We start from the raw sequence: 13,588 nt of genomic DNA on the forward strand, positions 1-13,588 counted from the left end.
TAAGAAGGCTGCAAACTTAGCATAAGACCTTAGATATTAATCACAACATTTTCTTTAGGAAAAACAGAGGTAACGTTCCAACAGCTTCTATGATAATCTATTTCCACACTCTCAGTAAATACTAGACATTTCATCATGTCCCACAGTTGGTCTGCATGTGACAGCTCTGGGAAAAACAAGAGACTCTCTCAGGCTTTGCTTTGGGAAGGGAAACGTATATTTGTACATGGATCTAAACATCTGTGTGCCTCATCTTTCCATTTAATAACCTAGAGTATGGGAAGCAAAAAAAAAGTAATAAGGTTACAGTCAACTGGTAGTACCGTCTTTATTGTGTAACCTCCAGTTGCAAGGAGCACGTGTTTTCCCTTCTGCCCACAGCACCAAGGCCCCTTGGCGGTGGGGGGACTGGGTCAGCAGAGCAACGGCGATGCCTTACCGCATTCTGTGATAAATAAAGCATCAGTGAGTGGCCAGCATCCCCACTGCCAAGCTGACCACTTTCCATGTGAAAGGAGTCTTTATGGTATTGACATCACTGTCCCCATGTCCTGACAGCAGCACAGGAGAGCCGCGTTGATTTCATAGTAATAATGGCACTTGTCCCACATCCTCAACAATGGGAGGTACCTCCCTCAGTCAAACACTGTACACACATCAGGGGCAGAAACACATTCTTAGAACTGATACTTCAGCATCCAACAATCTCCTTTCACTACGCACTTTTAGATACGACTACTATCGAGTCCTTAAATTTTGCCAAGTATTTTGACCTGTGTAATCTGCTTCCGTGGCTAACACAGCTCCGGAAGGAAGCAGGGCAGACTGTATACCCGTTTGACTGCTTTGCTCTTTTTGGAAACGGCTCCACCACTTCCCAAGGAGCTCTTATTTACCGCCTCACCTGATGCCCACCGCAGTCCTGGGAGGATGACAGGGTGGGGGTCCTGCAGATGAAAAAACTAGATCCTTAACTGGAGGAAGACTCTTGAAACCACACACAAAACTAGGACCCAGGTTCTCTGAATCCCAGGCCAACGAAAGAGCACAAATAGCCAAAGTGCCAGCAGAAGGACACAGATCAGTGAGATGGCACAAGCGTGGTCCTCAGAGGCCCTGGGTGCTGGCGGAAGTGCAGACTCCCGGGCCTCCTCAGCCCCACCTGCCAGATCAGAATCTCTAGTACTCAGGAGTTTGTATGGATGAAGTTCCCAGGTAACTGTCTGCATATTTAGGTTTGAGAATCTCTGACACTGAGAATTAAATAGGAAAACAATTCTATGAATAGCTGAGTTGACATCACATTCTGAAAGAAATAAGGAAAGAATAAATCCAAAGTTATGCTGTCTATGAAATAACGCAAAAATGTGTTAAGGAACAATAAGCGTATTATCTAAAATCAAAATACTATAGCACTACAAAGGGGATAAAATTCACTGTCCAGTAATCACAGTATCATAAAAACGATGTTTCATTTTAGAGACGCAGCTGGCTAACTCAATTAGTAATGTGTATTTAGCACTAAGTGCCAGACAGTAAGTACTTTAAAAGCAGCATTTCATTTATTCTTCACAAGAACCCAATAAGATAGGCATTATTATCCATAGATAATACATACACATAGATGAAGGTACCTGCCACAGTCATACTGCTAGTTAGGTAGCAAAGAGTCAGAACTCAAACTAAGGTCTCTCTAACCTCAAAACCTATTTTTTTAAATGTTAAACTACGCTGCTTCCCAAAACTGTATTACGTGCATAGAATGCATCAATTGGATGCATTAGGTGGCACACACTAACTTTCAGTTTCCAATTAATAAATTAATGATTTCAAGTCAAAGCTTCTTATAACAGTCACTAACATCTTCTAGGTCTAGTTAGTGGCTGATTCTCATTGGATAGAGCAATCATTAATTTAGACTGGGTAGAGCTGGCCTGCTTAAAATGATTTTTTCAACCATTATTCATAGTGTTACTGCCGACCCGTGTCACACAGCTGCAGGCCCACGACAGGACTTGGCCTTTTAATTACCTCTTTCAACTGCCGTAACTGTGGACTACAGTGATCCTAAGATGGCGCTTCTCTGCTTCCACAGCACAATTCTGTCTAAGTTCTGGGTAACTGACGAGACAGAATTGTTTGGTCCCTGCCACTGCCATCCCAGCTTCTCAGTCACAACCGGATCTCTAGCATCAAACAGGAACCAGAACAAAATATTAACTTGAGATGGCACCAGGTGCACCAGCTGCCAGCTGAGCTCGCCCGTCCACAGCACATGGTTTCCTCAACTTCCAAATGGTCCTAAAGGGAGTAAGTATGGAGGCCGCTGCAGCCTGCCTGAGATGCTGTGAGACAACAGCAACAGCTTCTACGAGACACGACACAATTTCGCCAAGGCATCCTGTAGACCCTTCCACTTAGCACCAGACCAGCAGTCTGTGGGCCCAGGTAGGCACACAGGTGTGCTTTCGGCACAGTGGAAGACAGAATCATTTAAGTGACTGGTTTACGCCAGGCATCGTAACAAACCATAAGAACAAGTAGAGCTCAACATCATGACAGGAAGAGGAATAAGGAGCTAGCAAAAATAGAGCAGGGTGACATTTGGGGGCCTTTCGCGATTGAACACCTTGGGTCAATAATCTAGAGAACAGGTTTTAAAAAGCAAATTACTGAAACACATAAGTAGAAAGACGAAATAGAGGGACCAAAATATTATCCTACTATGGTTTTTAATATAGTTTACCCCGGAGCTGGAGTCTAGTTTGGAGCTCCATAACTCCAGAAAAAAACTGAAAAAGATTTAGCAAGGAACCACCAAATTTGAAAAATAAAATCTCATAATTGCAGGGCCAAGATGGCATTCTAATTTTATGTTTTTGATTCTTTCTTTCTTCCAATTTCCTGCTGACAGGAATGACCTGATCAGTGAAACTTTACAACATTATTGGAAACCAGACCTAAAAATTCAAGGTATTTTTCATTAGGATGTGATACAGATGACAGCAGAATGACGAAGAGCCCTAACGTGCGACGCATCCAAAAATGCCACAGGAAGTCTGCCAGAAGAGCAAGTAGGGGACAAGACTCTACCCTCTTGCCCCGCAAAACCTCCTCCACCATTATCCAGACTAGAGATGCACAAGGAAAGGTGGATGGGAAAAGTGGAGCTTAGTAATAATAGTTAAGTGACAGGCTGCTCTGCCCCTTTCTTCTTCACTGGAGACTAAAAACAGCAGGACGTAAGGGCTTCGGCATTCCTCCTATAAACTCAGCGCCCAATTATAGCTCATTAACATTTATTAATGGTGATAACTTGAAGATGGTATTTAATTGCTCTTAAAATCTTCAGTCACTAGTATCATAGGGCATAAAAGTAAAAAACATTCCTAGCAAGTGAGAACCCAACTGGGCTCTAAAGGAGTCTCAACTCATGCCAGTCACAGACATACTAATAGCTAGTGGGTGACTCACAAGTATGACTGCTCAAAGCCTCTCAAAATTTCCATCTTTTCCTCTCTAGTTCCCAAAAAGCTTCCATCCATCAACCTAAGTCAATAAGCCATGAATTACTGAGCTCACAGGATACAGCTCATGAATATGGATGTGTGTGTTTGGAAGACAAGATTGTAAAACAAATGGGCTCCATCGTGGCTTATAGGAACCCAGCATACATGCCTTCAAGGAAATGTCTGAAATTATTCTACTCATGTATACTGTTCCAGCATGGTTTTAGCACACAGGAGATGGTGGAAAAATCGGTTTTCTGGTAGACGTTTTTGCTTCTGTTTTTCTAGGCACACATGTACGGAATCATTTGCTGAATGAAACACAGCCAGCTGCTCTTTGCAAAAACCAAAGGTACGGGCTTTCTTTGAGGTCACAGTTATTACTGTGAATGCCTGTGAGCTGCCTGCAGAAAAGGATGGTGTGTGATGATTTTTCCTTCCACCAATCCCTCTCTTCAACCTCCTCAAGGTCTCCCTCTGCCTTCAGCTGCTACAAGATAGCCCCAAACTTCTTGCTTAATTTCCTACCAGTCTCCAAAAAAAAGGAGCCAAAATAACCCACAAAACAGAAGACGATCCTAGTTTATAAGACACCTGACAGAGACATGACTCAGCCCAGAGTGCTTTTTAAGCATCCCTTCCCCCTCCAGTCTCCCCCTTTCTGTTCCTGCTGGAGCCATCTTTGGTTGCTGCTGAAAACTGTCTGCTGGTCTCCTAACAACCAGCCCTGGACCCCTAAACAACACACCTGGACAAAGAGTCTTCCAAGCTAGTGACAAAGCCAGTCAGCCTGCTTCCCCTCTGCTTTTGTCTGCTGCTCCTCAGCCTCATCGCTGCTTTGAATCGGGGGGAAAAGGGACCTGGTAATCCTTTCACTAGGCCATCTCTCGCTACTTGGGGACTTTCTTCCACTATTATCATCACCTTCAAACATTTAGGGACCACCTGAAATATACAGGACATCATGCCCAGAGCAGGGGGTCAGCAAACATTTTCTGTGAAGGGCCAGAGTGTAAATATTTTAAGGGTTTGTAAATCTGTCATATACACCTTTCTTTTTAATTGTGGTAAAATATAAATAATAACATTTAATAAAATTCACCATCCTAACCATTTTTCAGTGTACAGTTCGTGTTAAGCACTATTGGCTCACACTGCTGTGCAACCCATCTCCAAAACTCTTTTTCATCTTGCAAAACTGAAACTCGTGTCATTTAAACAATAACTCCCCATGACCCACTTCCATTATTCTTTTTTCTGTCTCTATGAATTTGACTACTGTAGGTCCCTCCTATAACGGGAGTCATACTTGTGACTCGCTTACTTCACTTAGCGTAATGTATTTAAGATTCGGCCATGTTGTAGCACGCATCAGAATTTCCTTCCTTTTTAAGGCTGAATAATATTCCAGTGTATGTAAATACCCCATTTTGTTTATCCATTTATCTGTCAATGGATGTAAAAACCATTCTTAACGCTCAAGATACACAAAACAGGCCAAATGTGGCCCACAGATCTTACTTAGTTGGCCAAACCCTGCTCTGGTGGCACAACAAAGCATACAACATAGACTAGAGGTTCCAAAACGTTTTCAGTCCATGGTCCCTTCAGTATACCAGTCATTTTTTCACAGCACCCAGAAGCCAAAAGAAATACCCAACCATCCCATTCACTAAGTATTTAAGTCCAAACAACTTCACGTGTATTTAAGTCCTAATAACTTAACTCCTTTGGGGACTGAAACCTGGGAATCAGACTGGACAATGCCAACCTCATTCCCCACCCCACACTCATTTTCACGTGTTATTTGCTTTAAAGCCCAGGACCCACCCAAAACTGCTTTGCAACGGTGGAATCATTGAAAGGAATGTACACTGAACACTGAAACTGAACTGTTTCGAGGCAGTAGTTCACTGGGTATCCGACAGAGGTCACTGTGTTTCCCTGATAAATTTAAAGTATCTGGCAGAGCCCCTGTGAGTTCACGGAGAAGCCCCCAGGCTCCCTGGAACGCTGGGAACTACAGATATAGACTCTTCCAGGGGCTTCAGGATAGAGGTGGGGAAACAGAGTCAAATACTAAGAATACACCAAACAACAGAAAGGAAATGGGTTCAGGGTAGACATTAAGAGCTATAAATTCTAGAAAAGAGAGAAGCCTACATCTCTCCAAGTCAGGGTAGCTGTGGGGAGGGAGATTTAAGCTGGTCCCTGACAGAGTGAGAGGGAACACGGCAAGTGAAGGACTAAGTACAGGAGAGGCCCTGGAGCAAGAACGCGGCCTGGAGCAGGGCTGAGGAGCAGAGAGCAGACTAGGACATTGTTCTCTGTGACTATGGGGACAGAGCCCTGGAAGGTTTCAGAGGAATGCTGATGTACTTAAAGACGTGTTTAGAAAACTTAATAGTCATATGTGAGACAACCTGAAGAAAGAAGTAGCACGAGACCCATTAGCAAAGACTAACCCTGGGCAAGGCGTCTGGAGATGATGACCTAGGTAATAGATGGTTGGGAGAAGAAACAAAACAGATCAGACTAAAGACTCTTATGGAAAAAAGCTTGACACTACATGAGGGGTGAGGAAGAGAAAAGATTCAAGAAGAACCGAGGCTTCTAGGTAACTAGGAAAATTGTATTATTTACACAAAGGAGGTATGCAGAGGGTGAGCTAAGGTGGCCTGGGGACAAAGATGCTGTGAATTTGGCTTTTCATGTTCTAAGTTTGAGGTGCCCAGCAGGTCACTCAAGCAAAGAGATCCAACCGACAACTGAAGCCTCAGGCCCAGCAGCTTTGCAGGCTGTCTGTGTGGAGCTGACAGTTGATCACGCAGGGTGATGGCAGAAGACCAAGCCCGGAGCGTGCGCACATTGAGGGAAGGAGCAAGTTAAGTGAGTGGAGCAGACAGACTCTAAGGGAGAATAACCAGGAGAGTCTGGAGCGTGGACATCAAAGGGGAAAGGAGGCAGCTCTGGTGGAGGGGTCAGAAGCCACAGGTCTATCAATGAAGCGAGTCTTTAAAATCCCAGTGTGTTTAAACAAATGTATAAGTGCACTCAACGATCTGGTGAGGAAGAAGCTGGCAGTTTTACATCAGGGAGAGGCAGTCGTCTCTTTCGGGTGGTTCGGAAGGCTTTGATAGTTGGTGAGCGGTGTAATGCCCTCTCTTTGGCATCTTTATCTCTTGTATCCTATTTTGTCCAGCTGCTTCCCCTCAGCCTTTCCCTTCTCTTGAACCCCTTCCTTTCTGTTTATGTGATGTTTACCACCGTACTTCCCAAAATGGCAGTCCACACTTGCTGCCTTCTCTTTGTCACCACTGGAGTGTCTGGAGCCCCTTATCATCAGACCCCCGTGCACTGAAACTGCTGGCGATGGATGTCACCGCTCACCTGCCCTGGGGGTCAAACTAGGGTCCTTACTCCACCCACTTGCTCCCTGGTGTCTTGTACACAGCACAGTGAACCTGGCTACTTTATCCAAACGCACTTCTCCAATCCGCGGCTCCAGCTGAGCGCTCTCTCCATGACTGCCCTTCCCCACGGCATCACTGTCTCCCTTGCTCTGTGCTCACTCCTCTGTGCCAGCCTCACACGCCTCCCCCACCTGCCCTGGCTTCCGTCTCTCTTACAGCTCTTATTTTAGTCTCTCTTGCTTTGTGTTTGTATTTAACGTGTCCTCTCCTGGGTCCCAGACTCTACACTCCATGGAGACATGAGAGGGTTACTCAGTCACCTCCATCTCCCCATGGGATCTGGCAGAGCGCTTTGCACCTGCAGCACACTCACTCTATGCTCTTGGCACGAACGATATTATCCTTTCACCGCACAAGAAATGGCAGAATTTGTCCTGGAATAACTAGGCTAATGCCTTTGCATATAACAGTTCATGATTTTCAGAATGCCCTCATGTTTGATCGTCATTCCCTGTAAGGAGGAAGGAAGAATATTACTATCCCTACTGTGCAGCTGAGAAAATGGAGACTCGGAGAGGTTAAGAGCTTCACACGAGGCCACACAGCAGTAAACACAAGAGCCAGGACTAGAACCGCGATGCTGTGACTCATGGTCTGGTATTATTCCACTGCACACTCAGCTCTGTGTGAATCCATGGAATAATAAGGCTGACTTGGTGATAGTTATCTGTGCTTTAGCTATTTCTTCATTGTTTATTCATATCTAGTATGTTGTTAGCATATCTGCCTGTCACATGAGAGTCTAACTATGATTTTAGGTTCCAGAGGATAAAGATCAATACACAGAATTAGGCAATAACTATAAACTTTGTTACGCGTTTCTAGAAAATTTTAAGCCATGATTTACTTAGGCCCTTCTAAACACACTTTATAGGTGCCATCTCACCTGCTAATTACCACGCTAAAATGCTGATACGGGGAAATAAGTGTGCTGGATGCCTTGCATTTGCTTCTCCCCATCGTTTCCGCCCTGCTGTCAGCCCCAGTCCACCTGCAGAGCCCACATTTTTTCCCATGATTCCCTTGCCAGCTGGTTTCCATTTGGGTCCACCCAATGGGAGTCCAGCAGGACATGGGAGGAAGCAAGGAAAATAAAGTTTTGTTATTTATTGCCCTGACTTCCGGTCTAAGGGGTTGCCTCAGGTTGGTTGTGACCCATGATGGAAGTTCCTGGTTCTTATCAGGTGGCCCTCTCCATATGGCTCTCTGACCCTTAACACACACACTCAGTCCTAGGGGTGGTAATGACGGTAAACCTGCCCAGAATATTCTGTCACAAATTCTTTGATATGCCTGTCATCAAGAAGTGGTGTCTATGTCCTCTCCCCTTGAGAGTGGGTAGGTTCTGTGACTATTATGAACAACAAAACATGACAGAAGCAACACTGTTTCAGTTTCCAGCCTGGCAGCTTCTACTTCCTGTCTCTTGGAGCCCTCAGCCCACATATAGGAAGTCCAGCTACCTGAGGCTGCCATACTATGGGAGAGCCCAAGCTAGCCGTGTGGAGAGGATTTGTGGAAGGACGGAAAGGGGGGGGGGGGAGAGAGGGAGAGAGAGAGAGAGAGAGAGAGAGAGAGAGAGACCCAGCAGCTCTGGCTACTCAGGCTCCAGTCTTTGACTCATCCCAGCGGAGGCCCCAGACCTCATAGGACAAAAATGAGCTGTGTCCTCTGTGCCCTGCCCTAATTCCTGAACCAGAGAATTGTACACGACACTAAGGAGTGTTTTAAGTCTTTCAGTTTTGGGGCAGCTGATAACACAGCAATAGATCATTGAAACATTACATTCTTGTATGGTGAAGATTCTATCAACCGAGGTCCCTGAGTGAAGACATCACGGACAAAAGCTCCCTACAAGCTGCTCATTCCACACCCACCCCAAGATGGACAAGCCCTGTGAACAAAAACATAAACATGTGTTGTTTCAACCCGAGATGCTGGTATTGTTTGTGACTGCAGCATAATCATAGTGACCAATACAGAAGTTCTTTGGCCAAGCTAATCCTGACCAAACAACCCCATGCACGAGGGCAACGTCTGAACTCCTGAATATTCTGCACAAAGGCAGGAGGTCTGTACGCTTAATGTCTCTCTTTTCTACACCTACAACCAGGAAACCCATGGAAATCAGTCGACCATGTGGAAGCCTGTGGTGGTCATGGGAACGCACCTCTGAGACCTCCAACTACTGGAGGATTTACTGACCCAGGGCCCCTGCGGCTGCACTGCAATGCTCCCCACACCTCCCACAGGCTGCTCCCAGCCAACGACTGAGTGTGGTGGCTCTGGTCCAGCTGGCCGGTTCCTCCTCATAGCAGTCTAGGACACTCCCAGCCAACCTCACCCCCAATCCTTCATTTGGGGTCAGATTTGCATTGCAGTCTGACAACTCTCCCAGCCTTCTCCACCTTGCTCCTTATTTTCTCTCTCACCAGCATTTCTTCTAGTAAAATCCTTGCACATTTAATCCTATCTTGGCATCCACTCCACTGGGAACACAGACTAATACACCATACCAATGAATATTCAGCCTTGAAAATATAGCTCTGCTAAATTAAACAGAGACAACCGAATTAGCTCCTGCTGGATAAGGGCTTTCCCATTCATCTGAAGTCAAAAATAACCATTTTTTTTATAACGTGATGTCCATATCTATGGCTAGATCTAATTCCTAAATGATCTATATTAACATAATATCATTTTCTTTATTATGACTTTTACAATGTGATTTGAACAATCTCCAAAAATGTATCCATTCCTAAGTGTCCAAAATAAGCTTCCGATCCCTTATCCAAAACCCTGGAGACCATGTATTTTGGAATTCAAAACTTCATATTTCAGAAAAGCAGTATTACATCTGCCATATTTGACATACCCAGCAGGTCTGGAGCAGAACTCTATACTCAAATACATTAATATTTCTTCCACAAAACATACAAAATATTAACACAAGTGAGATAAAAAAGAGCCCCAAGACAGTTCAGGTATAGGTTTGACGTCAACAAAGGTTGGTTTGTGCCACCATAGGAATTATTTAAAAAAAAAAAATCAGATTTAAAAAAAAAAAATCCGTTTTCAGAGCTTTTTGAATTTTTGAGCTGTGGATAAGGAATTGTGGACGCACATATCCGCAATACAGAAAACTATGCAGCCCTATTTAAAAACAAACAAACAAACAAAAAACAGATATGCCTTTGTACTAATTCAGAAGAATAAATGGACGCCCCAAGGCCCTGGATGAAGAAAGTACAGAGCAAAACAACTTGCAAAGACAACATTTTATTCCACATATATGGACTGAAGAGAGGAAAGGTGGAGACAATCTTCACTTGTCAAGCACCCTCCCCTACTCCCCACATTTTACTACCCACAACCCTTTGTAATGACTTTATCTCCGGTTAAGAAATGCCGTGGAAATATTGTTTATGAGTATTAATTGTGTGTGATGTGAGAAACTTTTTAAGTATGAATTTATTTGTATCATTTATGAGACAGAGAGACTAAGTACACCTCTGCAAACTGCCTACATCAATGGCAGGTAACTAGAATGTTTTGCATAAACTGGGGGCTGAGATAGTACACAAAGGAAATTTATTTAGGATATTAAATAAGGCTCCTCTGTTGAAGCAAAGTTCCCAGAATATGAAAACTATGAACAGGAGCCTCTACAATAGACTGGAAAGTCCCAGGTATCCCTTCCCACATCCAAGGCGAGGATACAGGCTATACGATGTGATTGTTCCCACTGGGAACCTCTCAAGAAACACCCAATTCTGGACTTCTTTCCTCATCTGCCTCTGCATCCCTGTCTTGTCATTCATGAAAGGCTCTTTTCTTTATCAACCACTTAGGGAGCCAAGAGCCAGAGAAGAGGCTGTTCACCTTCCTCCCTTGCCCTTGCTTCCTTCCTAAGCCTTTAATTCTAAATGATAAAGACATAAGCAAAAAATGATGAAGGGCGGGAAGGAAAATAAACTAAGGGAGAAATATTCTCTCTAGTTACTCAACAGCCCTGAGAGAAATGGTCCACAGTGGATAAAAGTTAAGGAATCTTCATTAGGGATGAGAAGTTCAAGTCTAATCTGGTAATGTTCACTTTGCACTTATATATTCAATATTGACTACTTTTTTTCACAGCAACCATGTATTAAAATAACTTCATGATTCAAAACATCTAATATTATAATTATGGGCATAATTGAGAACATATTAGTTATATATGTAAAACGCTATTATTATTCTCTATGAACCATTGTGTGCAAACACTACCTAACACTTTAATAAACATTATTCCATTTGTGCGCTGTTTACTCAGCCTCTAAGTCTAAAGTACATGGCACTGGAGATACCTCAGTGAACAAAATAAGTGTGAACCCTACACCTAAGAAGCAGGAAAACCATTGTGGAGACAGACAGCAAGCAAGTTCATGCACATTTAATGATTTAATTCCACTGGTGGTGATGCTATGAAAGAAGGACAGAGTGACTGGTCACATCCTCATACCGTTTCCCCGAAAATAAGACCTAGCAGGACCATCAGCTCTAATGCGTCTTATGGAGCAAAAATTGATATAAGACTTGGTCTTATATTATATAAGACCAGGTATTATATTATATTATATTATATTATATTATATTATATTATATTATATTATACGTGGTCTTATATTAAAATAAGACCGAGTCTTACATTAATTTTTGCTCCAAAAGATGCATTAGAGCTGATGGTCCGGCGAGGTTTTATTTTCGGGGAAACACGATAGCAATTCTCTTAGGTGGATCTCATCCTCAATTACAGATAAAGAGTTGTCCCTAATATTTGTAACATTAAGTTATGCTAATTATAATAACATATAGTATCCTGAATAAACAATATTTTTATAATTTTAGCTATTATAATAATGACTTGGGAAATTATTTTATATCAACCGGTGAATGAGGAAAAGGATGGGAATAAATATGGAAGAAAGTCTAAATATGTGAGAGAGTATATGGATAATTACTGCCAAGGACTTTCACTAGCCCTGTTGTATTCCTCCTCAGAGGAAACTTCCTCCCTCCATGCAGAGGACTAGAGACTTTCAAGACAAGACATCCACCCCACCCCCAGAACAGCAAGATACTGACAGAAGGACAACCTGCAAACAAATACAAGGTTTACGTTTTCCAAAGACATGTTCCATATTTTACAAGACATTGTTAATTTCAAACACATGGTCCCTTTGTGCCCATAAACCACTCAAATAACCTAGAAATCTCAACACCCTGATGTCAAACCACGTCCAAGATTACCTCTTAAACCTAGAAGTAACAAAAAAATCCTAATCAAACCAAGTACCCTGTTTGTTTTCGAAAATATTTCCACTGTGCTCAAAAGGCACTAAATGGTAAGAGATGAACATCTTCCATCAAGACGGGCTGCTCTAAACTAGCACTCCCATCGGCATGTACAGACAGGTTTCAACATTGCCATCATCAGGTAATCTTAGATTCTACAAAATGAGAGCCCATGGAAATGGAATGTCCAGATGTAGAAAGGTGGGCATTCCATCAAAAAACATGTGATAAGTCGTCTCTTGCTTCTCTCCTACCAGGGCCGGTGATTCCAATAACTTGACAAAGATCCTCTGAACTAAATACTGCAAATGTCTTAGTGAAGAAAAGAACTTCAAATTAGAATTCTAAGTCCATGGGTGTCTCCTGACAGCTCACAACGGAAAAGCTATCAGTTGACTTATTACACAAAATACGTGAGATGTAAGGAATTCAGAGGGGTGCTAATGGGACAGCCAACCTTTGATGGGACCTTAACGTGGCTTCACTTTAATTTTTTGCTGTCACAAAATTCTTATAAAAAATTACGTTCTCAGAAATGGCAAATCCATGGGACATGTGCTACCCGTGCCCCACTCCACATCCACTGGAAACCTTCCATCCTCTGTGACAGACCTGGCCTTAGGGGACAGCAGAACAGAGAGTTCCAATAGCCACTACCCATAAACTGTAGCAGGCACAAGAGTCAGTCTATTTGCCAGTCCTGGTTTAGACTATCTTACCTGACATTCAAAATGCCATATTCTATGACATCGAATGGATCCCATCAGACTTAAGCTGTCGCCATTGTTAAGACCTGTGTTTGACAGTGCCAAGGAATATGGATGGAACGAGAAGAAAAATAAGGCTAAAGTCACCATCAAGTCAATTACACCATGTTCACCTTCCTCAGTTTCTATCTGTTTGTAGTACAGATAAAAGATTTCACCAGCCAATCACTGACCTTATGGAGAGCAGGAGCCAAGACTGGTACCAAGAACCCGTTGTAAATATAATTTACAAGCTGATTACGAATCAAGGGGTGAGCCACCTAAGAGAGAAACAAGTTGTCATGAAAAAGACAAAGAATTCAACCTTTAGGTCTTCTTAAAATCAAACATTTCTGTGTATATCCTGAATTCAAAAAGAAAATCCAAATTTTGGCCATTTAGTCTATGGTTAAAGAATAATTCAGACTTCAAATCACCGTATAATTTTTTCAGATGGTTTATTCCAGTATAAACAGCTTGGACTTTCAAATTTTAAAGAAATGGTAATTTTAAGTTTCTACTT

The 13,588-nt window shown here is 42.9% G+C and overlaps 1 protein-coding gene across 3 annotated transcripts in view; it reads right to left on the reverse strand.

The window, feature by feature from the left end:
* FHIP1A (FHF complex subunit HOOK interacting protein 1A) overlaps nt 1-13,588 on the reverse strand; it is a 204,700-nt gene that overhangs the window by 57,965 nt on the left and 133,147 nt on the right. For all 3 annotated transcript variants that reach the window (XM_019722794.3, XM_074338440.2, XM_074338444.2), the window contains one exon: nt 13,260-13,346. In XM_019722794.3, coding sequence (XP_019578353.3) covers nt 13,260-13,346 — 87 coding nt within the window. The remainder of the gene's footprint in view (nt 1-13,259; nt 13,347-13,588) is intronic.

Source organism: Rhinolophus sinicus, chromosome 15 (genome assembly GCF_057876585.1).
Source record: "Rhinolophus sinicus isolate RSI-liver-muscle chromosome 15, RSI-T2T, whole genome shotgun sequence".
In the NCBI taxonomy this organism is placed as follows: domain Eukaryota; kingdom Metazoa; phylum Chordata; class Mammalia; order Chiroptera; family Rhinolophidae; genus Rhinolophus; species Rhinolophus sinicus.